We start from the raw sequence: 27,984 nt of genomic DNA on the forward strand, positions 1-27,984 counted from the left end.
AGGGCCCAAACCTGAAGGTTAGACTTATATTATTGGGTTTTGTTTTCGGTGAGCTTTTTAAAGCTATTTTATGGCTATTAAAGCGGTACTACCTTATTTTGTGTCACTGTAATATAATTTTCAGACAATTAATGACTTGTTTCCTGATATAGAACTAGTACTACTCCCTGTATTATTTGACTTTCCAGTCTTTAAGATGAGTATCATAGAACAATTATTCATTTAGACTTTGAACCTGATGGATAGCTGTATAATTTTATGGTAGTGATTATGAAAAAGCCATAATATGAAAAATACCTTAGCCAGAAATTTAGTCTGTTTTCCACCAAATGCATGATTAACATATGCATAATCACATTAACTCTTTGGGGGCTTTAATGAAGAAAAGTGGTAGAGCTAGAATTTTGGTAATTTGTAGCATGTCTATAAATTATCAAAGTTGCATGATAATTTATATATATGCAGTAATAATGTCTTAGTGCAATGACTGGACCACTAGAAATTCTTCCTCTGTATTTATTTTTAAAATAATGATATTAACCATCTCTTTATGTTGCCGACTTGTACTTCCCAAGTGCTTACACAGTGAGTGCTCAATAAATATGATTGAATGAATGAATCTAACATTTTATCCGTACTTCCCTGGGCCTTTGGAGAGGTAGTATGGTCTAGGGTAAAGAGCACAGGACTGAGAGTCCAAAGATCCAGGCTATTATTATTATTATTATTATGAGTAGTAGTTATTGTAGTAGTAGTAGTATTTAAGTGCTTACTATGTGCCAAGCAGTGTACTAAATGCTGTGGTTGATACATCACAATCAGATCAGACACAGCCCTCTCTCATTTGGGGTTTATAGTCTGAGGGAGGGGAGTTGAAGGAATTTAATTTCCATTTTACTGAGGAGGAGACTGAGATAAAAAGAAGTTTATCGGTGGTATTTATTGAGCACTTTCATTGCTGTATTGTACTTTCCAGGCACTTAGTACAGTGCTCTGCACACAGGAAGCGCTCAATAAATATGATTGATTGAATTAATTAACCAAATGCTTAGGAGAGTACAGTACAACTGACGACAGTATTGTAAACCTCACAGTAGGCTGTGGTAGAGCTAGAATTAGAACCCAGGTCCCCAACCCCCAGGTTCAGGCTCGTGTTAACTCTTGGTTCTGTCACCTGCTTGGTGATCTTGGGCAAGTCACTTAACATCCCTGTGCCTCAGTTTATTAATCTATTCAATGAGGTGTACATATTATTCCTCCCATGTAAATTGTGAGGGCTGTGTAGGTCAGGGACCATGTCCAATCCAGTTGTTTTATATCTGCTTCAGTGCTCAGCATAAAGTGGGTTGTTTAAACATCATTATACTTAATATATAATATATATATATGACTTCTCTGAACTCAGAAAGCTGCATGTACACACAAGTATTCACTTCAACTATTAGATTCGAGTTAGCATACAATCAGCAAATTTTTGGTGGTTTGAACATAGCTCTGGCTTTGATCTGTCAGCCAAATATTAGGCAGATAAGTTTAATTTATTACTTCCTGCTAAATATCTCCAGCTTCATAAAAACCACCGGATCTAATCCTGCTGTGTTGTAAGCATGTGAAAGGAAAAATAACTAGGAACTGTTTGTAAGCCACTAAGATATTAATCATCATCCATCACTTCAATTTGAATATAGACCTTAGAATTGATCGTTTGTACCGACTTAGAAAATCACTCAGTAGTACTTACTGAGCACCTATTCTGTGCAGAACATTTTAGCAAGCAGTTGAGAAGGTATGATACAGTTTGTTGGTAAATAGGATTTGTGCAGTTGATGAGCCTGTAATCTAATGGGGGAGACACACATTAAAATAAATTACTGGGAAGGGAAGCAACTGTAAGACTGTATATAAGTGGTTTGGGGATGGGCTGAGTGTCTCCTCAGTGCTTAGAGGGTGGGACCGAATGCATGAGTAATGCAAGTAGGGAGGGAAAATAGGGTTGGTGGGAGGACAGGGGCATTTATGTCCTTAACAAACACTTAACAAGCCCTACTTCAGTAGGGTTTTAGAAAATAAAAGTAGATGTAAACTGATGACATTTTATGACTTCCATTTAAAATTTGCTTAATTAAACATGGAAATGTAGACAATTCCAGCTGCCAGCACAGCAGGCCTGATGTAGATTTGACAGTTAACTTTTATTACATTTGCCTTCATGGTCTTCAGAAATGAAGTGTCATGGTCAGAAATGGGATTACTTCAATTTGATGATGATGTGAATCTAGATTAACATTTGTATGAGAAAAATGTCAAACTGTAGAACTTTGGAGAATACTAAAAGGACATTTTCCCAGGTGGCTGGTATAACCAAAATGAAGCCCTCTTTTCCCCAGCTCCCTCTCCCTTTTACAGGGTCTCTGCACTTGAATCTGCCCTCTGGGCATTTCATGTTCGTTCCACCCTCAACCCCACAGCACTTACGTGCATATCTATAAATTATATAATTACAAATTATGTATATTAATGACTGCCTTCCCCTCTAGACTGTAAGCTCATTGTGGGTAGGGACTATGTCTGTCAACTCTGTTGTATTATACTCTCCCAAATGTTTACTACAGTGCTCTGCAGATAGTAAGTGCTCAATAAACACCATGGATGTTGGTGATAATGAATAGAAACCAAACAATAATAGCATGTAAGGATCCTGGGTTTTAATCCCAGCTTTGTCACTTCTTGTGCCTCAGTTACCTCATCTGTAAAATGGGCATTAAATATTGGTTCTCCCTACCCCATAGATTGTGACCACTGTGTGGGACATGGACTATGCCTGATGGGATTGTTTGGTATATACCTCAGTTTTGAACATAGTGCTTGGCACATAGTAAGTGCTAAACAAATACTATTATTAGATAACAGACCTCTGGAGTATGACCTCATTTTTGGCAGGGAATGTGTGTACCAACTTTGTATTGTACACTCCCAAGCACTTAGTATAGTGCGCTGCACACAGTAAATTCTCAATAAATATGATTGATTGGGGAGGTCATTGGGGAGAGGGCCTTTCCAGTGAACAGGAAAAAGGGAGGGATTCTGCAACATCTGGTCCAGGCTCAGGTTTGGCCTTGCAGTTGACTGCTGGCTACTTCATTTCTGAGTCGAGGAGAAGTTTTCTAGTCTCTGGGTTTCTTTTTAATGTGGTTGTCATATGGTACTTATGGGGGAAATCAAAGACCAAGTCTTATTTGTAGGGAAGGTTGGTGAATTAAGAGAAGTTTTAGTGCTATCTAGTAAGCTACCTTTGAGACACTGTTAAATTGGAAATATTTCTTTTATTTAATCCTCATGCTTCCTCATAAGAATGTTGTGAGGATAAAAATGAGGTAGGTAGTTAGGAGGTGCTTTGGAAAACAGAACTGCTACACAAATTTGAGATATTATTACCCATATCCACCAAAATATAGTGTGACTAAAAAGTTACTTCATGCACTTGGTATTTGCCTCACAGCACTTATGCACATATGGATAATTTATATTTGTCTATGTTCCCCTCTAGACTGCAAGCTCCTTGTGGACAGAGAATATGTCTATCAACTCTTGTATTATACTCTCCCAAGTTCTCAATACAGTGCTTTGTACACCGTGAGTACTCAATAAGTACCACTGATTGACTTCCATGAAATTCAGTTCAATTCAATTTAGAATTTTGTGATTACAGCCATAATCCTATGAGCAAAAGATCTGTCAGTCAGTCATATTTTTTTGAGTGCTTACTGTGTGCAAAGCAGTGTAACAGACACATTCCCTGCCCACAATGAGCTTACAGTGTAGAGGGAAAGACAGACATTAATATAAAGAAATTACATCCATGTACGTAACTGCTGTGGGGCTGGGTAGGGGTGTGTAAAAAGGGAGCAAATCAGGATGACACAGAAAGGAGTGGGGGAAAAGGAAATGGGGGTTTAGTCAGGAAAGGCCTCTTGGAGGCGAAGTGCCTTTAATAAGACTTTGAAGGTGGGGAGAGTATTTGTTTTTCAGATATGGAAATGGAAGGCCTTCCAGGCCAGAAGCAGAACATGGGGCAAGAGGTTGGTGGTGAAAATGAGATACAGTGTGTAGGTTGGCAATCAGAGGAGTGAAGTGTGCAGGCTGAGTTGTAGTAATAATAATAATAATAATAATAATAATGATGGCATTTATTAAGCGCTTACTATGTGAAAAGCACTGTTCTAAATGCTGGTGAGGTTACAAGGTGATCGGGTTGTCCCACGGGGGGCTCACAGTCAATCCCCATTTTACAGATGAGGTCACTGAGGCCCAGAGAAGTTAAGTGACTTGCCCAAAGTCACACAGCTGACAATTGGCGGAGCTGGGATTTGAACCCATGACCTCTGACACCAGAGCCCGGGCTCTTTCCACTGAGCCACGCTGTAGGAGAGTAGCAAGGTGAGGTAGGAGGAGGCAAGGTGATTGAGTGCTTTAAAGCTGGTGATGAGGAGGTAAATGGGCAACCCCTGGAGGTTCTTGAGTGGGGAAACATAGCCTGAACTGCTTTGCAGAAAAATGATCTGGGCAGCGGAGTGATGTATGGACTGGAGAAGGGAGAGACAGGGAGGTCAACAAGGAGGCTGATACAGTAATCAAAGTGGAATACGATAAGTGCTTGGATTAATGTGGTAGCAGTTTGGATGGTGAGGAAAGGGTGGGTAGATAGTTGTGTAGCTTTCAACAGGCAGGTTAACCTGTTAGCCAGGGAAGCAGTGGGACACAGAGGATAAAGCATGGGTTTGGGAACCAGAGGACTTGAGTTTTAATCCCAGCTCCACCACTTGCCTGCTGGATGACCTTGGGGAAGTCACTTACCTTCTCTGTGCCTCAGTTTCCTCAACTAGAAAGTGGGGATTGAATACTTGTTCTCTCTCCTATTTAGACTGATCCCTTTATGGAACAGGGAATGTATCCAGCTTGATTAGAGTGTATTTATCCTAGTGCTTAGAACAGTGCTTGACACATTAAAAAGTTAGCAAATGTCATTTCATGCCAACAGGATGTTTTGTAATACATAGACTATTTCAGGACTCCCAAAGATTGCAATGATTTATATTCGTGTAAAATCCAAATCAACTGTATTGACTGAGAGAACTCAAGTAGGCATATCAGCTTCTGGGTTTAGAATTAATCTTCATATCCTTTGAAATTGCTTGTTCTGTTTTTTAAAATTCAGAGGGAAAAATGTCATAGTTTCAAGCCATTCAAAATGATGCACGGGTCTTTGAACTTTGCTTTTTGTCTGTGAGTTGTGAAGGATATTTTTCTTTTCTTACTAGCCTTCATTGGATCACTTCACTGATGAGAATGCTTCCTCCCACATAAGCAAGGGAGCTAGGAATCTCTTTCCAGCAGCTCTTTTCCTGTAGCCATTCTATGTAGGAGGGTTGTTTTTGTTTTAGGGAGTGTGTGTGAAGGAAATCTTGTCTTATGCTGTCGAGTCATCTCTGACCGATAGCGACTCCATGGACACATCTCTCCCAGAACGCCCCACCTACAATTGTTCTGATAGTGTTTCCATATAATTTTCTTGGTCAAAATATGGATTACTATTGCCTTCTTCCGCACAGTAAACTTGAGCCTCCACCTTCAACTCTCTCCCGTGATTCTGCTACCCAGCACAGGTAAGTTTTGACTTGTAGCAGATTGTCTTCCACTTGCTTGGGCAAGTCACTTAACTTCTCTGTGTCTTGGTTACCTCGTCTGTAAAATGGGGATTGAGACTGTGAGCCCCATCTGGGACATAGGCTGTGTCCAATATGATTATCTTGTATCTACCAAAGCACATAATATAGTGGACTGGCACATAGTAAGCACTTAACAAATATCATTTGGGGAAAAAAAAGAGCTCTGTCTTCTGCTATAGTGCCACGTGGTACTGGGGCTGGGGAAGGTCAGGGGTTGGGGGAGCAGATAACGCCTGTTTCTAGGCTGCCTGCCAAGGACTGTGATCCATTTCCTTCTGAGATATTGTGAAGACTATCCCAGGTCCTTAGGTACTGTAATAGCTGGCCAGAGCCTGCCTCAACTATTTTTACAGACTCACAGCACCTTCTGTTGCATATATATGGTGCCTTATTAATGAAATAACATAATTAAATAGAAATTTGCATTTCCTGGTTGTAGATTTTTACCTTTGGTTGTAAATTATTTCCCATACAAATTCTTGACATGTAGATGCAATTTTCGGCAGTTCTATTTTGGGATGAAAAATCATGCAAGGAAAATAGGAAATTAAAATCTGTCTGTATGAATGTATCTGATGGGTTAGCAATCAGTTCTGAAAGGAATGAGAACTTGCTTTCATTATGAACTTGGTTAATTTATTCCTAAAACAATCGATGTTGTTCAGTGTAAATCAAACTGGTATTTACTTTAGCCATTTTGAGCTGATCCCTAAAATGTTAACTGTAGTATTTATTATTCCACTCAGGTTTAAGTTTCTCTCTTCATGGGGCTGAAAAGCATTTGCAAATCCATCCAAGGCAAAGTGTGGCAACCCATCCAGCATCACAGCAACTGTCCGTGGTTAGGCATTCTTCGCTCCCACCAGCCAGAAAGTCATTAAAAATGGAGGCTTCCTCTTCTGGGCTAATGATTGGGAAAACCAAAATCCTTCACCCAGGTAACACGTTTATAACGGTCATAGAAAAACATTAACCATAAGCTAATATACTGAGCATAGTTGTATCTGTTAACTGATCATGCTTTAGCTTCCGTGGAAAGTTAGCGATTCACGAATCCCATTCCAGGTATGTGTCTTTTTCACTGAGGTTCTAGATACCCCTATCAGAGTAAAAGATGGAAATCTTGGATGCTTCAGGGAGGTTAAAAATGAGAGCTTTATCTGAGATTCAAATCTCTACGCACTGGCCGTGTAATCCAGAATTCTGCTCAAAGAGGATTTGAAATCCTCCTTCTAGTGGGTGATTCTAAGGGAACGTTATGCGCTATGTGCCTTTGTTAGAATAAAATAACCTCTTCTAGTTATAAAAAGGAAGACTTATTGAAAGGGGATGTAATACTTTCCTACAAGGTAACTCCAGCAGCTTTAAAAGAGGAACAGATTGGGTCCTCTTTAAAATCCAGTTTTAAAGAGGAACAGATTGGATCTTCCCAAATTATCTCTTGTATTTGCAGACTTCCTCCAAAAGCATGGTTCCAGGGGATGTCTTTTCAATGAAGAGCAGTGTTTTATTTTTTTAAAGTCCTACTCCCACAGAAATCCTACCCTCTTAGCCCATTTCTGAATGACTATTTTCTGATGGCCAGAACAGTACGGCAACTTAAAAAAACCCTTCACTTGTCTGAAATGCAGGAAGGTGTCACTAATCCTGATATGCATAGAGTTTCCTAGATTTTACTCAACTATTGGTGTTCACACAGTGAATCTCTGTAAATATCACTTGGCAAACATATCTTAGTTAACTTGAGAAACAATATGTCAAGAGAAAGTATGTCATCTCATTTCTTTGTTAATTTTAATTGCTGTGAATTCAGGAAGAACTGCATAATCAGTGACAAAAGTCAAAGCAAATCAGTTCTCTGAATTTTCCCAATGAACAACCAAATAATATATCCTACCAGTTCACCTTTTGTTTAAATATGTTATTTTGTTCACTTTTTTCCCCATATGAGTTTCTGTCTGGATTGTCATCCCAAGAATGTTCCTGTTGTGGCATATCTCAGTGTTATTTTAATTCATATAATTGTTTAAAGCATTTGTGATGAGACTGATATTCAGTAAATAGATAGCGGTTTTGGGGGGCACTACCAACGAATTGTAAATTTGAGATATATAAAATGTCATCTAGTTAGTTCTGTCTTATAAAGTGTAAAATTATAAGTTTCTTGCATTTGTTCCCTGAATAACACATTATCCCATTTCAGAAATTAACTGGGTGCCTTGAAATTGTCCCATTTGAAAATGCATTTTGCTGTTTTATTAGTAAATATTAGCAGAAATCATACAAAAGGGAATTCACAGCATCTTCCAGTCACAATCCTTAGTTATCTAAGGAGCCAAGAAAACATCTTTAGTTATTAAGTGAAATCCTATCCCACAATAATTTTGTTGCTGTGCTGACTAGCACAAAATCAAAAGAAATTTACACAGAGTTCTTAGAAAACTTCACTTAGAAATTTTGAGGTGATTTAAGGACCTACATATTTGTATAAGGCTTAAATTTCATTTATTAAATGATTCTGCCTATTAAACTCTTCAATGCCATAAATTGTTCCTTTAAACTGCTTTCAGTACTGGCATTCCTATTTGTAAAAGTCATGTAACTAAGAGGGAAGAAGCTAACTAACTAGGTGCTGGGGCAGTGGATATATTCCTTATGGTTCACTGCATTTTTCTATTACATCTGGTAATGGAAAGTGTTTTATACGATGGGTAGACATCATTTCTAGGAAACATTTTATGGTATTCATCCTCAATTTTTTGTGTGCATGTTGTGTGAATCAATCTTGCCATTGCCAAATATTTGAAGTTCTTATGACATTTTTCTTGTTCAGTCATAGTCTTTTAATCAAAGGTTGATAATAATTGTCCTTATGTTCAAAGATTTTGTGGCCAGTTAATTTTACCTATGGATGTAAGTATGACTGAAAAGACCAGTGCAAGGACAGTTCTGACCCGGCTGTCTGCACACAAAGATTGTTCTGTGTTATGCCAAAGTGTTCCCTCATTGCAGCACCTAGCAGTGATTTCAGTTTTGCCTTAGTTTCACAATCCATCCTCTTGACGCTTCTGTTTTGAAAAAAGCCACTCCGTTATTGATTGAAGAAAGCTAGGGTCGTCTGTGCCTTAGTCCTAATATTCTGTTGTGATGCCACTTTGCCAATGGCTGCCCTTTGCTACTCACTTCAAGTGTTTGCTCTGTTCCTCTTGCTTTTGGACATCCCATTTCAGCTACCGTAGAGCATGTGTTTGGTCATTCCAGTGCCATCCTTCCTCTTCATGTGGCCCACCCAGTGAAGTTGTAATGAGTTGTTTCCTAATTCCTTACTTGTTCTACTGCAACTAGTCCTTTGAGTACTTTTCATCAAGCCAGTCATAGTGGTTATCAACTTACCATTCCCAGAGTTCTGATAAATGGTATTGTGGAGAAGCACCCATCCATTTTTTTTTTTGCCTGAGGTTAAATACAGAGTTATTTCTACCAGTTGAGCTGCCACATTGTTGCTTGAGGGTGTACAAGCAGATGTCTTTGTTTTCAGGGAGTTTCTTTTGGGCTGTCTTTGTGGTCTAGAGGCCATGTTTTGATACATTAGCTGTATTTTTACACTCCAAGTTGACAGTGAAAAGAAGAGTCATTTTATGTGCCAGAGAGGAATAGGTCCTTCCAGAACGATTAGTCTGCAAAGTATCTCCAAACCTCAATTAGTAAATCCCCTTATTTCAGGCTAAGTTATATAGCTAAATTATCCCAGACACATGGGCCTCTATTCTGATTTGAAGCCTTTCCAGAGGAAAAAAAGCTCACCATCTTCATCAATATCCTGCTCTGATGTTTAACAACCCGGTGTCCAGATTGCCTTAAATCCTTCTAAATGAAGTTTAAAATTATGTTCTCAGAGAATGACTAATTACCATCCTCTGTAAAATAATCCTTCATATCCTTGAAGATTATTAGTAAAATCACCCATATTCTGCTCTTCCCTGGACCAAGTAACACAACTCCTTTTGATCTTTTCCTTGGAAGTACTATTTCTTGATCTTTAAACAACCTTTGTTGTCTCTGCTGTGAACACTCTCCACTAATCTGCAGGACACACAACAAGTGCCTACATGTTATTCCCCAGTTTATGTGCTCCAGTATCAATCATCCTTATTTAATAGCTGCCCAACCTTGCAGACTCATGAACAGTAATCCTGTAGTCATTTTCCTACTCTGTCTACAAAGGGCAGTATGATCCATCTTTTTCATCTTGCAGTTGTAGTTGGCCTTTTTTCATAAACTGTAACCCCAACCCATTAAATATCATTGCGGTAGTTTCCTAAAACTTATTTCACATAACTCATTTAAATTAGAGTTTAATAAGCTCACTTTCCAGGTCATTAGTGAAATAGTAACTGAGGATCGATCTAGCTGGGCTACCACTCATCCCCGTAGATTTTTAGGCTGTCCGGGCCCATCCACCACAGTAAGGGGCCTGGACAGATGCAGGAACCACAGAGGACTCAACTATCTTGTCTTGAGTCTCAGCAGGGAACTCTTGCTCTAGGTTCCCTGCTAATTCCTGACCACTTTTCCCTAGCCCCTTAAATGTATATGTATGCACATCTTCAGCCATGTGTACATAGGTGTGTTTTTCTCTCTCTCTCTTTTTATTGTTTTCTTTTCCCACTGTTCTTGCCAAACCACCCCACTGGAAGCCCTGCCCAAAGTTGATCTTTGAGCTCAAAGTGAAAATTTGACCCCACTGTTTCTCACTATTAAAAGAAGGAAATAGAACCTTACACTTCATTTATGTCGTGGTAAAATTTGAGCACTTACGCGCCAAATATGGAAACTAGCTGAGACCCTTGAAAAATTCACAAGTGTATTCAGTCAATCAGTCATTGCTATTTATTGAGTGCTTACTATGTGCAGAGCGCTGTATTAAGCACTTGGGAGAAGAGTTAGACATGCTCCCTGTCCACAGTGAGCTTACAGTCTAGAGGAGGAGACAGGCATTAATACAAATAAATAATTTGTATTATACAGTTTAGAAACATGTATGAAAGTGCTGTGGGGTTGAGGGTGAGGTGAATATCAAATGCCCAAACGTCACAGATACAAGTACAGTTTTGTTGTTGCCTTCTTGTGATCGGTTTCATTCTTGTCTGTCTTTATTCCATTTCCCCTTCTTTCTTGTTTTTCTCCTTTTATTCTCCCTTTCTTTGATTCTCTCTTCCACATATTTCTCAACAACATATAGGAGATGCCCTGTACCGTTTCTTTCCACAGAAAGAAAATAATATATGCCCACATGCTACTGCTATCCTTTGTCTGATTTTAAAACCTCTCCCTCTCACAGCACAAAAAACAATCCCCTACTTCCAGGGCCCAGAGGAGAGTCACACAAACATATTCATCACAAGGCATAAGCAATATCCCTAAACAAATAATATAAATAACACAGAGCCTATATACTTGTTAGATTCAGATTTATGAGGCTGGATTGCCTTGATGACTTATGCTCAATAAAGAGTCAAAAGAGTAGCTCTCTCTATATTCAGTGCACCCAAAGGAAATAAGGGAGATGTGGAATTTTCCAGAGGCTCAACACAAGCCTTGGTAACCGTGGCTGAAACAGGTTTCTAGAGATAACAGTTGACCATTTAACCAGTATTACATCTGAAAAGAATAAAAAGAAGAGTCAGAGTGAGATTACCAGACCAAGGTTGAAATCTTTCATCCAGGGATTAGTGAAGAATTGGAGAGCTCTTTTAAACTTGTGGTTAAGCCCTGCCATGAACGTGTGTACACCTACCTTTAAAGAAGGTCTTGGATATTGTAAGGCCTCTTTTCCTGGCCTGTTTTACCACATGAATTGATTAACCAGAGAAACAAAAACCTCACCACGTGGAAATCTTTTTGTGATTGGGTTCAGGCCAGCAGGAACAAGTATTTAAGCACAGCAAGTAGAGAAGAAAGCATCCATCAGAGTAGGTAAAGGAGCAAACAGAGAGAGGTTTTTCCTTTGGGAAATCCCTTAATAAACTGAACTGCACTCCAGCTCTGCCATCCCTGGCAAAGAAGGCAAACTTCTCCCATAAATAATAATAATAATAATGATAGCATTTGTGAAGCGCTTACTATGTGCAAAGCACTGTTCATAAAGCTCCTGTGACCTCTGAGAAAGGGAAGCCTCTTTGTTTCCTAGGTCACTGTAGTCTTTTCTTGTCCTTCCTTGCAGTTCCCTTGCCAGCTTTGAACCTGACTTATTCTTTGGGTTTTGTAATCATTTCTCATCTTACTCAAGAGACTGGCTTCTATCCAGGCATTAAATAATACTTCTGTCTTTCCAGCTTCAGAGATGACACTAGGGACAGTTATTGGCTCTGATGTTTTACGGTTATTGAAGCAGTGTATAAAACAGGTACAATCTGAAGTTCTGCTCCAGAGTTTTCAGGGTCTAAGCAGAAGCACTAAAGTTGCTTATGGGGAGTAATATTTGCCCTTAATTTAAAAATTGAATACATTTAGCCTATTTTAGCAAAAAAAAAATTAAGGTTAATTTTCAAAGAACAGCTTATTATTGAGACAAATCACTAACTTTCATATTTAACCATAACACTTTTCCTAGAATTATTTCTATATCGATCACAAAGACACAGAATAGTTGGAAAGAAGTCTACCCATGGGACTGCTATTAAAGATTTTTTTCAAAAATATGTTTGGGCTAGTGATGCAGAATTTGGATAAACCAGTTACAGAACATGAAAGAGTTATGCTATAAATGGTAATATTTGGGGTCAAAAGATTTTGAAATTGTCCACCTACTTAGTAGGAGTTGAATTTCTAGAAGCTTCAGAATCGTCTGGGGAAAATTTTAAGAGACTGCAGTGTTGACAGTGTATGGGGTTGGAGACTGCCTCTTCAAACTGTTCCTTAAAAGTCAGATTGAGCAACACTAAGACCCAGAAATGTGTTTTTCAGAACATCTTAAAAGAGATGTATTCAACCCCTGGGGGTGGTAAATAAGGAAAGGATATTCAAATGACAATTTCCCCTGAAGATAATTTAATAACTATAAAATTGAGGGAAAACAGTTAAGAAAAGGATTCAGCTAAATAATCTGTGCATTTTCTAGTTCAGTATGCAGTTCACTTTGTTTTTCAGTTTAATTTTGTGTCTTAAACAGCTGGTACGAATCAAGTGGCTAAGCCTGAGTGGCATTTCTACAGATTGGTGGAACACAAAATAATCTTTTTTTAGAAGTTTGAGCTTTTCTAGAAGAAATATCCTCCTTTTGCTCTCAGGTGCAAAGTGTGTAGGGCATTTTTAACTTCTGTCCCTTGCTATGTAATTTCAGAATTGGTTTGTTAGAAGGATGCACAGGTGGTCACATAATGAAATGCAAATACCCAAGGCAAAGGAATATAAGCCCCCTTAGTTTGCTGAAATGTAATTACTTGATCGTATTTATTTAGTGCTTACTGTGTGCAGAGCACTGTCCTAAGTACTTAGAAGAGTACCATATAAGAGTTGGTATACCCTCTTCTCTGCCCATAAAAGACTGAAGTAAGAATTTTATCCAGTCCCCTTAAATCAGGGCTTATAAGAAGCAGATTCAAAGGCAACTGCATCTGAAGTTGAACAGAACATTTCACTGTCAACACTAGGACATAGTTGTTAGTTTGGGCTTTCAAGATAATAAAATGTAAATATCCAAGGCAGAATGATTCCTATCCCTGCAAAAAATAATTCCTTATCAAATCATGAGGCAGGGTATCCAGTCTTTCATTCATCCCAGAAATCATTGTCCATCAAACCTCTAGAGCTGAGTTGTTTCAGAAGTGCATGTTTTCGCCAATGTAAGGAAAAGCTGAACTCCTAAACAAGTGCATGCTGCTTCCAGGCATCTGCAGAATTTCTTCAAGTGCAAGCCTGTATCTTCAAGCGTAGCAGCTGTTTTACTTTTTGGGTGCTGCATTTAAAGGAGCACAATATTCATCCAGCTGTGGGGGTAGAAAGACCAGAAAAATAGTCTTACTCTCCTAAACAGATACCACTAACGTGGTAATAGGAGAGGAATAATCATTGCAGTTGTCTTTCAATCCAGCATATTTGTATGGTATCCCATTTATGGCTCAGTGCATGACGTGTTGTTTGGTGTAGGTGGATGACACTGATTTATTTTCAGTTATTTTAATAGGGTGTTCATGGATAGTTTATGATTGGAAATGAATGAGAACACCAACAAACGTTTGCCAGTAATTGCAGATATTTAAGGACATTTTTCAACTATCAAGAATTTTAGGTCACATTTAATACTTGGGGCACTGGCTAAGATGATTCACTGATGTGGGAAGTTAGTGATAAATAAAGTGTTTGAATTGAACAAATGATAGAGGTACTAACCTCATTTTTTTTTAATGGGGAAAAAAACACTCCCTTCCTCCATAAGATAGATGCCACAATGCAGAAAAAAGATTATGAAGGATGGCATTCTACTTTGAAAACCAGCTGGCGGTATCCATTTCAGAAGTTGGCATTGCTTCTAGTACTCTCAATGCTGGGCTTTCTGATAAACAGTTGCAAACTCCATGAATATCTTTCATTTCTTTAGAAGGAAGTGTGGATTTGCAAGGTTTCCAGCTGGATATGCAAATGCAAGATGGCCAAAAGAGTGATGTGGACTTTTCAGAAATACTTAATGCAATACAAGAAAGTAAGTTTTACTCGACTCTCAAGGGGGTTTTAAACACAGAAATTGTGACCAATTACTTGAAAAATTGGATAATCTGACTGGACTGGACACCTGAAAGGTGATGTTGCTCTTATAGGCAGAAGGATCTGAGAAATTACAAAGAACAATTGCATAGAAAGGGGGAAATGGTTATACTAAGCTTAAACTTTTGGCATCTCTAGAAATTAAAGTTTTGGGTCCTGAAGGAGACTGGTTAGAAAGACTTTTATCAGAACTCATAGGCTGCTCAAGCTGCACAGACATTGTGAGTACTTATAAAATAGAACTGATGATATTGCTTCAAAATAAGAGCTGTACTGTTAAAATTGACTTGCCAAATTATGCTTTAAAAAGCATTGTCAATCTCACTAAATCCTTTGGAAAACGGTGATTCAAGACCAATTTTCATGTATCCGGAAGCAACAACTTTCCCAAACCAGTAGCAGATTTGTATTTAGAACCCCCAACATGCCAGGCTGCTTTCCTAATAAAGAAGTACAATAATGTGTCATGTTATAATATGTATGTTATTTTTAATATATATATAGAATTTAAAATATAAAATATAATATTTTCTAGTTGAAAGGTTTAGGTCTTAAATGTGTGAAGTTAACTTTGACATTGGTTATGTGTCAGACCTCCTTGGATTTCCATAGTGCCTTTTCAGACCTCCGTGGATTTCCATAGTGCCTTTCTTTCAAAAAGGTATAAACATTTTCATTTGTCTTTACGTACCGGAATGAGATGAGGAGACATTTCTCCTCATTTCATGTGTGACTTAACTGAGATTCAGAGGGTGTGAATGCCAAGTTACTCAGCAAATCAGTGGTGTTGCTGAAACCAGAATCGAAGTGTTCATTCACTACTCTTATCAGTGTTTTTGAAAGATTGGATAGAAGTCTTGGGAAGAAAGGATACAATATTTTCAAAAGATAACTAGACAGGAACATTTTTGTGTTTTTGCCATTCTGTCCTTTGAGTCAGTGTCTGAAACCTCAATTATGTTTCTCCACAAAAAGTGAATTTAATGTAAGACAGTTGGAGGAAATATAAATTATCGTGGAAAATCGTAAGGTTATGTGATTTAATGACTTGAATAGAAAGTGGATCAGTTCTATGGTGTATTCAAACTGCTTTTCTAATTGTCAACCAGGATCAAACACAGAATCCTTTCACATTAGTGAAGTTCTTATTGTAGAATAGGATTAAATTCTGTTCAATCGATTATGCTCCCTAATTCAAGGTGCTGAAGCAGTAGGAAATAACTTTCAAAATTGCATAAATTAATAAAATTGTATTTATGTGTATTTACTTATGTCTCCTTTTGTTTGGAGTCTAAACTCGAGGGGATAATTGATTTGAACAACAGATTAATGAACATTATTCGTAATTAAAATAGAAAATGATAATGAAAATAGAGTAAAAAGAAGTAGGTCCAATTACATATACAAACCAGATTCATTCTATTCTGTAGTCACAAAATAATTTATTATTTGAAATTCATAGATTTGTTCTATCATTACAAATAGTTTCATGCAGAATATGTCCAGATAGTTGTCCAAACTGAAAACATTAGGTCACATGTACATGTGAAGCAGCATGGCTCAGTGGAAAGAGCGCGGGCTTTGGAGTCAGAGGTCATGGGTTCAAATCCCACTCCGCCAATTGTCAGCTGTGTGACTTTGGGCGAGTCACTTAACTTCTCGGGGCCTCAGTTCCCTCATCTGTAAAATGGGAATTAAGACTATAAGCCCCCCGTGGGATAACCGGATCCCTTTGTAACCTCCCCAGTGCTTAGAACAGTGCTTTGCACATAGTAAGCGCTTAATAAATGCCATCATTATTATTATTATTATTATTATTATTATTATGTGAAATATCTAGGCTCCTCGATTATTTCCAGTGTCTATTTGGGTTCCAGAGTTCCCACAGTATTCATCTACTACTGGCCTACTCAATTTAATTCTCATCATCCCTTTGGATTTCCGTGGCTCTGAACCGTACATATCATGGAAATTTAGAATCTCTGAAATGGCCAAGTGTTTTACAGGCCTGGGGGAAGCCCAACATCAAAAACTTTTTCCAGGAGTGTGATGTGTCAAAGGAAGCTGAGAGAGTAAAGGTAGAGTCTATTTATTGTCCTAACCATCTTTAATCTCCTTTAGATTTGACTAACAAGTGGTCATTGGATGTCTTGCTGAGCAAAGTGTCAGAATGAAGAGCATAAAAAGTAATTTTCACCCTTTCAGGGAGTTTGGGCATGAATGGCAACAAGGATGTGAGGTGACAGCCAAGAGGATGCAATGGAATCTAGGATTTGGGAGAGAATTTGTTGTGTTTGAAGGCACAGGAAAATGAACTGAGGAGAGTGAAAGGTTAGTGATGTCAGTAAAGGCAGGGAGGAGGTTAGGAGCAAGTGTTTTTAAGAGATGAGAGTGGATGGAGGGGGTCAAAAGCACTGGGAGAAGGGGTAGATTTGGGGAGCAAATGGAAGACCTCTTCTTGACACAAAAAGTGGAAATGGGGACAAGAGAGTATTGACAGGGCCAGAGGAGGATTTGGAGAAGTCAGCACTTGCAAGTTGGTATTTTACATACAAAGTTATCAGACGTTAGAGGCGGAGGTGGGGACACTGGAAGCTCCAAGGTACCCTTGAAGTGTTGAAATGGTTGGTGAGGGTTAACTGTAAGCTCCTCATGGACAGGGATCACGTCTACCAGTTCGTCTACCAGTTCTACTGCATAGTACTTTCCCAAACTCATAGTATAATGCTCTGCATATAGTAACTGCTCAGTGAATACCATTGATTGAGAAATTACTGTTGCTGACCAGAAGAAAGAATGGCAATATAGGATGTAAAGCTAAATTTGAAGGAGGCAGAAGCCAGGCTGTCATGTGGAGTTCTGACAGTAATTTGCAATTATACTTGAAAATTGTTTGAAAAACTTAACAGCAGGCTCCTTGATACTGACATGTTCTATAAAACCCTTAGGAACAGCCTGTTTTGAAGTAGAAAATTAGTAATGAATGAAGTTCACCAAACCATAAACCTGTATCAGAAATATTTTAATGCTAGCTAAATCATCAGGGGTCAGTGGTGCTAATTACATGTGGGTGAAGGAGTCATTACCTATTAGAATTGGAATCAAGGGGGTGAAGCTAATGACTTGGGTAGGGTGGCATCTGTAGCTAGCCCACCCCACACTTTTTTTCCACTGACTCCCTCTCCTGTGGTTTGTCTCTGTTTTTCCCTCATTGACCTAAAGGATTAGGTCATAGCTCCCCTCGCCTCCAATCCCAGAACCCACTGAAGGTGAACCGTATGCCCACTTCACTGGGTAAAACTTTAAATTATGTTTGAGACTACTGAGAGTTTTGTGCCAATTTTTGAAACTATACATTTTGATTTTAAAGCTATTTCGATATAGAACATAAGCACACTGATTTTCTGGCTAAGGGTTAAAGTTTATGACCTGTTATCTCACCACATTTTTTTTTTCTTAAATGGTATTTGTTAAGCACTTTACTATGTGCCAGGAACTGTTCTAAACACTGGGGTAGGTATAAGCTAATCAGATAGGACGCAGTCCATGTCCCACACGGGGTTTACAGTCTTAATCCCCATTTTTCAGATGAGGTAACTGAGGCACAGAGAAGTTAAGTGACTTTCCCAAGGTCACACAGCAGACAAATGGCAGAGCCGGAATTCAAACCCAGATCCTTCTGACTAGCAGGGCTGAGCGCTATCCACTAGGCCATGCTGCTTTCCACTCCACTTAGTTCTTCTGTAGTGTGTGATATTGGATAGACAACTGTTAATTATTTAGGGAACAATTTTCGGGCCACATGAGTTTGTCAGGGTAGGACAGGATGTGATGGCAGAAGAAACAGTGTGCATGACTAATAATTAGTCAAAGCGTATGTACTAACACAAATTCTCCTTCACCCAGGGTTCATAAGAAGCGTTACCCCTGACCCATTGAAAAACTATAATTTGATTTATATAGGATATATTTTTAAAAAATTGGATTTGTACTTTAGCTAGGTGATTTTTTTAGGCTTCTATAGGTAGCCATCTTCTTAACCATTCAAATGCTGTCACAGACCTAAACTAGGACAAAATATTTGTAATTTCCTCACTTTTTTCAAAATAATGATCTGTTGAGTATTGGAATGATGTCAACACTGAGGTAGTATGTCTTCCAGCTTTGAAAGAATTGAATTGACCTAGATGCAAAAATTGGACATGGTACTTTCAAATTATTAGTGATCCCCTTGAACAAGGCATGATTTAGGTGAAATGTGTGCCTGTGAGACTTTTTAAATTACTTTTGTTGTTAACAATTCTGATGATCTTGTTAGGTTTCTAAAATTAAAGTGGGAATGCCTAGATCATATGTAATTACTTCAATTTTAATCATCAACTTCTGTGAAACACCACATAACCCAAATTTTCTCGTTGAGGGTGTTTTGGGAATTTTGTGACAAGTGTACCATAACAGCAATAAGCTTGCATTACAATAAAGTTAGTTTTTCCAGGACATGCAGTTTGACTCTGTAGGACATTTTATCCAAAATGCAGTGTTAGGGAAGGTTCTTGTGATAAAGAGTGTCTTGTGTCTTGGATATTGCACAGTATGATGGAAAAAATGGTTGTGTACAGGTGGGTGGCATTGGACACTAGATAAGATCTGTAATGTGAGTTTTCCTTAATAAGGGGTTCTGAAAGAACGCAACCTCAAAATAATAACTGGGTGTAACTGAATTTTGGGCACGTTTTTTCATGGTTACTCAAATCAGTCACTGAGTGTTTTATTAAACAAATTACCGTATTATTTTTAAATATGTAAAACTGACTTTCTCTCACCTCTACATCTCTCTACCAACACTTCCTAATCTCTGTGGAACTTTCCCTTTTAAGGGATACCTATGTCTTTGGTTACTTTACTGCATTAGGAAGGTAGAAATGAGAACTAAAAATTTTTAGAGTGAGAATGATCCATCAGGGCCCATTTATCTCCTAAATATTTCCTTTGTGTCGTTTCTCACTAACAATAATAATAATAATAATTGTTATGGTATTTGTTAAGCGGTTACTATGTTCCAAGCACTGTTCTAAGTGCTGTGGGAGATACAAGTTTATCAGGTTGTCCCACATGGGGCTCACAATCTTAATCCCCATTTAATAGATGAGGTAACTGAAGCCAAGAGAAGTGAAGTGACTTGCCCAAAGTCACACAGCTGACAAGTGGCAGAGCCAGGATTAGAACCCGTGACCTCTGACTCCCATGCACGGGCTCTTTCCACAAAGGTGCTCGGCTTCTCTCACTGTATAATCTGTTCCCTTGTAAAGCTACCTAAAAATGGCTAAGACCTTTTGAAGACCTTATCGTTCTATATTTTAAATTAGTGAACTGTGCTATTTGGACTATTTATCACCTTATTGAGAGGGTTTACAGTTTTTTGGGCCTAATGATGCAAATTTGCCCCTCCATAGTAGGCATAAAAATCTAAGGGCTGGTGCCCTATAGAATTCAAGTAAAAGATAGTACATTTTCCATTTACAGCATAAATTTCAAGAAATTGGTCTAGTAAGAAAGTAGAACGTTTCTCTAGTGAATATTGCCCTGAAGAAAGGTATTTCTAAGATTATTTTATTTCTTCAGTGGAAATATTACATTCGTATGTAATAAGAATGATTAAGATTGGTTGATATAACAACAGAGCATCTTCTGAAGTTGTGCCCAAAGATGGTTATTTGTAATGGGTACATGAGTGTTTTAGGACTACTGAAAGACTGCTCAGAGGCATTGATTTCACAAAACTCTCAACTGGCTGCAAACTGTTGGTAACTTTATGATCCAAACAATAGTGAGTGATCGAGAGGGAAGGTCTTCAATCCAATTCATCGAGATAACTGTTTTAGGATCCCGCAGCTGTGTCTCTTAGAATAATAAAGTAGAGGGCTTGATTGTAAATTTGCACTCTGTGGTAGAGAACTTCTTGAACTCAGCAGAATTTTAAGGGAAATGTTCATGGAAGTATGAAGTTGTCGAGTAGTATCTGATGTACGACCAGTAACCAACTTCCTTTAAAACCAAAGATCAAGACCAAATCTCTCTTAGTTCCTGAAGTGAACTTTCCATGTTTGGAGAAGCTTAGTAGTTTTTCCCTTTCCTTTGTATTTGAATTTTTTGGCACTTTTTAAAAAAGATACTTTCAACTGTCTCCTTTTCCTTTAACAGTCCTTTTCCAAATTCTGGTTATGAGGCAGGTATCACGTCTTCTGTTAGACTCACCCAACCTCTTTGCATATAGGTACTCAATAAATACTGTTGTACAAAGTAATTCTTGGAGTAAAGCTCTCCTGGAATAGTAGAAAACTGTATCAGCAGGTGACAAAAGAAAATAGCACGTAGGTACCTCTAATCCTGGGTTCCCTCATCTGCTCCTGACCTCCTGTTGCTTATTGTGGTTCCCTTAGAATTTCCGATACTTGTCTCTCTTTTCTTCCATAATGTTGATACCCCCTGCAGTGCTTTGAAACTTCCCCAGGATTGTGAATCTCAGATTGTTAATGTCTCAGTCAAAGCAACAGATATTTTTTGTCAGTAATATCAGGCAAATGAAGAGTCTAAATTGAAAGGATTTCTTACCCCAATACACAGGTCCCATAATTTGTATTATATATGAGAAAGCTTCTAGAGGAAAGGGGCCGTGTCTTTTTTGCTTTTGTTACATTCTCCCAGAGACTCAGTGCACAGCTGTGTACATAGGTGCTCAGATACTGTTGACTTACTGAAATATTTCAGTTCCTCAGTTCCACACCCAATGGTCCACTGTCTTCCCTGTCTAGTCAATGCTGAAACAAGAGCCGAATCTTTGACTTCTTCCTTCCGTGGTTGAAATATCAAATCTCAAGTTATGAATATTTTCCTTGACACAGTTCCTTCATCTGTAAATTGTAAAATCTGTTCTCCCTGCCCCTTCAACTGCGAGCCCCATATGGATACTAGAATAACTGCACCATTTTTTTGCACAAGTTTGGCAACCCCAGAACGGGAGGGACTTTTACCTAGGGGATGTAAGATGACCAGTAAGGGAAGCAGGAAGAAGAGGAGAAGGAAGAAAAAGCTAAGGTACTTGTATTGCACTCTCTCATACGTTCAATAGGCAGTCAATTGTGATAAACCCACCCTCCTTCATCCTTTCCTGGGATGTACCTGCACATTAAAAAAAAAAAAAACCTCCCAAAAAACCCAAACCCCAAACCTACCCAGCTTGAAGCTGTATTCTGGGTGTCCTGACCATGAATGAAGAATGAATATTTTCCTTCTGGCATATGTGCATGCACCTTTAAAAAAAACGAAAGCCCTCTGTAGCAGGAGACTGTGCACTATCACTGCTTAAAAATAATGTTTTATTTCCTCCTCTAAAACATGGGGTGGGGAAAGGGAGTGAAATTATGCAGTGGAGAAATTATTCAAGTAAATATGATATTTTCCTTTCCAGTACTGTTTAATTGAACTGTCACTTGCATTTTGGTAGGAAGACAGTATTGAACTTGAATGTTTCCTTAAGCAATTCTTCTTAAACGTGTAGCATCAGCAGTGTGTCAATTTGTTCCCTTCTCTCTACTCATTTCACAATTACTATTCACATTTGGGGGGAAAGAGGCTAAGCACATATCTTCATAATTTATTCTTTGAAAGCATATTATCATGCTGAGTTGCAAAACTGGTAATATAACATCATGCTCGGTGTCCTCAAGCCACTGTTTATATGATTCCTTATGACCAAGCAGCAAGCTATAGATTCTTTTTTTTTATTCTATAGGGTGAGCTGGTGAGAGTGGCATTTGGTCAAATAATGTAGATGTGTCAGTTTCTCGGGGGGAAAAGTGAAAAATGAAATCAGCTGTTACGGTAACTTGTACTTCCCAAGCGTTTAGTACAGTGCTCTGCACACAGTAAGCACTCAGTAAATATGATTGAATGAATGAATGAAAGATATGTGTTTTATATGGCACGGATCTTTCAGGAGAATGTTTTGTAATGATACTGTATAAACACATTTAGGTCATTTACCTGACATCCTTAGCCCCGAGGAGCATTAAGTTTAAAATGCCGGATATTTTTTTTGCAAGTGGAAATGAGGCATTTTAAAACCCCAGATTTTTAACATCATGTTTATTCCTTTTATTTTGGTTTAGTGGCCAAGGATGTCAACATTTTTTTTGATGAATTAGAAGGTGTCAACAGTCCTTGCAAAGATGATGATTCCTTACTTCACCCTGGTAATTTGACCAGTACTTCAGATGATGCTAGTAGATTGGAAACATTGGGAGAGGTAAGAGTTCGTAAAAATATAAAACGTAATTTTTGACTTAAGATCCTTTTGACAGACTGATCATAATAGAATGTCTGTTTCTCCTTTGTTTTAAAAGCATAGTCCTACTGGATTTCTTTTACTCTATGGTTAGTCTATATTAGTCAATCCTAACCTTAATTAATCCCATAAACACTAATTAGCTCCACAAATGTGGAAAACACAAATATTAAAAGCATTCTCAGTAAACAAATCCTAGGGTGGTAGAGAGGGTATGCTTTTAAAATAAATTGATTCTCATAATTGTATTATCTAGTTCTGAAGTATTCATGAACTGTTTTTAGTCACACATTGCAAACATTTAAGATAATATGTGTAAGCACTCTTTGGACGTATGACACATTAGAGAAGCAGCATGGCCCAATGGAAAAAGCACGGGGCTGGGAGTTAGAGGACCTGGGTTCTAGTCCCGGCTCCTCCACTTATCTACTGAGTGACTATATCTGTAGATCTATGTCATGTCAATTTGGTAAAATAAGTATTGTCTCAGTAATGTGCTTTGTTACTATGGCTCTTCCTGAAGCCCTATGTTGGCCTTAAGTTTGTGATAAGAACTAGCAAATGGAGTCAGAGTATTACCTGAAAATCCCAAATATTCTCATTGTTTTAGGATCTAATTCTAATCTCTGAATACTTGAATTTCATCTTTTTCCACAGCCATTCAATGAACCAGCTGTAATAAATCAGCTAAATGCCAAACACAGACTATCTAATATTTAGTTAAATATTAACTGAATATTAATGGTTAAAATAAGTCTGTACATTTTTCCCTATTCCTACCTCTCATCCTTACCTATCCTTATGTTTCATCCAAGCCTAGTGTTGGGCAGCACGGGGCTGGGAGTTAGAGGACCTGTGTTCTAGTCCCGGCTCCTCCACTTATCTACTGAGTGACTATAGCTATAGATCTATGTCATGTCAATTTGGTAAAATGAGTATTGTCTCAGTAATGTGCTTTGTTACTATGGCTCTTCCTGAAGCCCTATGTTGGCCTTAAGTTTGTGATAAGAACTAGCAAATGGAGTCAGAGTATTACCTGAAAATCCCAAATATTCTCATTGTTTTAGGATCTAATTCTAATCTCTGAATACTTGAATTTCATCTTTTTCCACAGCCATTCAATGAACCAGCTGTAATAAATCAGCTAAATGCCAAACACAGACTCTCTAATATTTAGTTAAATATTAACTGAATATTAATGGTTAAAATAAATCTGTACATTTTTCCCTATTCCTACCTCTCATCCTTACCTATCCTTATGTTTCATCCAAGCCTAGTGTTGGGCAGCAGTTTGGTTCTTAAGTTTATTTGGGTTTTTTTGTGCAGTCAGTGATTTACTTTGTCAATTATTTGATGTGTCAGTGATTTTCAATGTACTTAACCATTTTCTTCCACTCTCATTTTCTGGCTCCGAAATAGAATCATGTTTTTGACTTCAAGAACAAAAAATGCCCTTCTTTTATGAGACTTTTTTTTATAAGGGTGACCAATTAGCTTATACCTGGCATTGCCCTTTTGGAATTCAACTATTATAGGGCTCTAATTTAGGCGAAGCGTTCTTCTCATTATTTGGAAAACATAACACTACCACCATTTTTGACAGGAAAAGCTAGGTTCACTGTGTAAGGGATCCTAATCTTGAATTTAGCTCAAGTTCCTCCCGAGATCTCTGGACATTTATGGATATTGGAAGTCCTCAATGGACACGACTTGTCACAGGCATGGAAATAAGGACAGTTTATTGAGTCTCTGTAGACAGTTCTTAGTATAGTACCTCAGAGAAACTCCCAACTTACTAATACAATTCCAGTTACCTACTGGTATAGCTGGTTTGAGTAGATGATGAAACAGGAAGAGCTCTCCACCATATCTTTGGTTATGTTATTTTGTTAGTATGTTTGGTTTTGTTCTCTGTCTCCCCCTTTTAGACTGTGAGCCCACTGTTGGGTAGGGACTGTCTCTATATGTTGCCAACCTGTACTTCCCAAGCGCTTAGTACAGTGCTCTGCACACAGTAAGCGCTCAATAAATACGATTGATGATGATGATGGTTCAGGAATCGCTGACTCCTCCAGAAGGATTGGACATCCAAAGCAGTCAGTGACCCTCTAAACATCACACTCAATAGTGTAACAGCCGTTTTAGCAAGTCCGGTCAGGAGATATCTCCTGGAAGATAACTGACTTTTCTTTCAGAGTTGTGAATGAATGAAAAATGTCAATTTTTCCATTCCTTCATTCAGTCCTATTTATTGAGCACTTACTGTGTGCAGAGCACTGTACTAAGCACTTGGGGGGTATACTATAACAATAAACACACACATTCCCTGCCCACAATGAGCTTACAGCAACTCTGCATGGTGATCTCATAACCCCACTCCCTGGATGGGTGCATTAAACTCATTCCTGTTGCTTTTTATGCAGGCTGTTCCGGAAAAGAATCGATCAAATGGACTTTATTTTAGAGATGGAAAATGTCGTATTGACTACATTCTCGTGTATAGAAAATCAAGCCCACAGACAGAAAAGAGAGAAGTATTTGAAAGAAATATCAGAGCAGAAGGATTACAAATGGAGAAGGAGGTAAATACATTTCTAAGATAATAGTCAAAAACATATATTCAAACTGATAATTTTAAAATGAGGAATGTATCTTTCAGGCAACTGGCTATTTCATTTTACAGTTTTCAAAACTGAAGTGCTTGTGTCCTAGGAATTAAGAATTTTTCTCCAGAATGTGCCCATGAGAGTACTTTCTAAGTATTGTCTCTAAGTGAAAACAGCTATTAAGTACAGCTATAAAGAACTGGCCTCTGTAATTTTGTCTTATGAAGCATCATTTAATTACTCCAAACACATTCTGCTGTTGCTGGGCAGACCTTCTCCTATAGGGAGACTAAATATAAAATTGAAGATGGTTCCTTCAGTATATTTAGTGATCAGATTCGGTGTCAAGGAGGACAACCATCACACTGTGGGATTTTTTTTTAATTGTATTTTTTAATCACCATGTGTCAGGCACTGTTCTAAGCACTGGGATAGCTATAAATCAATCAGGTTGGACACAGTCCCTGTCCTAAATTGGGCTCACAGTCTATATTTGGGGGAGAACAGGTATTGAATCCCCATTTTACAGTTAAGAAACTGAGGCACAGAGAAGTTGTGACTTGCCAAGGTCACGCAGCAGGCCAGTGGCAGAGCTGGAATTAGAACCCAGGTCCCCGACTTATAGGTCTGTGTGCTTTCCACTAGACCATGCTGCTCGTTTTTCAAGCGTCTTGTCACAATCAGAGGTAGAATGTTGGGCCGGTGGAACATTTATCTGACCGAGCCATGACGTTGCCTATGTTCTTGCCAGATAACCCTGTATTCAACTCCTACTTAAAAGATGTCAGGATTCAGTTAAACTATTTCAACTGTAACTTCATGTTTAAATATTATAATAGCTCACTTAAATATTAAGTAACATTATTTAGCTTTTAATACTGTATAATCAAAAGACAGGTTGCTTATTCATGCTTTGTGAATTGTGCCCCTTTGGTTGGCATCTGCCAGGCAATTAAAAGGTTAGTCATTGTGTCAGTTAAGCACATATTCGGAACCCTGGTTTGCTGCATCATTCTGTCAGGGGAATAGGAGCATTTCTCCTGTCACACAATAGTTGCATTTTTCCAAACCCACATGTTATCTAGTAATATGCTGTGGCAACTGTTGTTTCAGTGGAAAATAAGGGACTAGAGAAAAGGATATCTTGAAAATAAGTGTGATAGTGATGGCTTCTGTGACAACGGATGCAAAGTCAGCAAGGTTGTGAAAGACAAAAATGCCTTTTATGGAGGTTTTGGAAGCTCTAGAGAGGTTAGCATTGCCAATATCCCACCTTTTGCACATTTCAGTAAGAGTTTACATTCTATTAATAAAGGAATTACTTTCAGCACCAGGAAAAGTATGAACCTAGGCTTGAGATGCTATTGACTCCTACCTAAACCTCAATCAGTGACCCACTGACTAGGCTGCAAAAATTTAAGCTTTTTATTGTCGGCATCCGTAGGTTGTCTGTATGGACCCGCACCTGCAGTTTATGTTCCTGAGTTGCAGCTGCAGATTATCTGTTGGTATCAGCAATAGTGAGGTTGTAGAGAGGAGATCAAGACTTATTTAAACTCCAGGGAGCAGCCCCAGGCTCCATGGTACAGTAAGGAGCTTGAATAAGTCTAGGGAAGGGGATATTTTCTGGGGTCAATTCCATAGCTTTAAATTTTCTTCCCTAACAAACCCTTCAGTAGAGGTGCTGTCTTCCTCCTTTACCATCTCTCACATTCACTCCTCTGCTCGTTCCAGCCCCAGTAGAAGAAATAGAATGAAAATTGGGTCTAAATCACATTGCTTGTCCCACATATTTATTCAGTTTGATCCGCTTTTACTGCATTTAATTTTCATCTGACTGATCATCTTCTGAAAGTAATCCTTTGTACCTACAGACAGAATATTTACTAATAAGCCCTAGGTTGTGTGTTTCTGTTCATGTGTGGCCTAATGTTGAAGAAAACTGTGGAAATTGAACTGTGTTGGAGAATCCCGGGTTACGCATGGCACACGAGCTAAATGTTTAGATTTCCTTAATCTGGGTATGTTCTTTGTCTTTTGCTGAAGTTCCTTTTTGATGCATTCTGATGATGTGACAGGTTCAGTCAAGGGCATTCATTACCACAGTCACTTGTCTGTAGAAAGTACTCTGTTGACTCTCAAGGTTAGAATTTACCACTTGGAAGATCATGTGAAAAACTGGATTCACTCTGAATTTTTAGAAATTTTTTATCTGTTAGAATCCATCTGCTATTAGATCTAGAAAAAGGTCTTACATCTTAAAGTAATAAGTCCTTTCTGAGCTGCTGTCAGGAGACTGAATCTTCTAATCTGTGTATGTTCGCTCGTGATATTTGAGGTATGTCACATCCTCTATTTGCAATGAAAACATTCTCTTCTTTAAAAAGCAACATTTCCTACATCAGAGTGATAATTTTAGAAACTCCTTGCATCCCATCTGGAGTGTACAATTTTTTTCCTCTGGCTGTTTATCCAGAATGTGGCAGTACGGTTTGTTTTTGCTGAACATACTTGAGTATTTCAACTTCTAGATATCTGACTATAC

General features: G+C 38.3%; 1 protein-coding gene across 1 annotated transcript in view; it reads left to right on the forward strand.

Moving 5' to 3' along the window:
- The window catches only part of ANO4 (anoctamin 4), a 181,513-nt gene that overhangs the window by 69,866 nt on the left and 83,663 nt on the right, over window positions 1-27,984 (forward strand). Inside the window, exons 4-7 of the mRNA XM_038756674.1 lie at window positions 6,473-6,664; window positions 14,326-14,427; window positions 22,658-22,794; window positions 25,257-25,415. Of these exons, the coding sequence (XP_038612602.1) occupies window positions 6,473-6,664; window positions 14,326-14,427; window positions 22,658-22,794; window positions 25,257-25,415 (590 nt within the window). The remainder of the gene's footprint in view (window positions 1-6,472; window positions 6,665-14,325; window positions 14,428-22,657; window positions 22,795-25,256; window positions 25,416-27,984) is intronic.

This window comes from Tachyglossus aculeatus, chromosome 14 (assembly GCF_015852505.1).
Source record: "Tachyglossus aculeatus isolate mTacAcu1 chromosome 14, mTacAcu1.pri, whole genome shotgun sequence".
Taxonomy (NCBI): domain Eukaryota; kingdom Metazoa; phylum Chordata; class Mammalia; order Monotremata; family Tachyglossidae; genus Tachyglossus; species Tachyglossus aculeatus.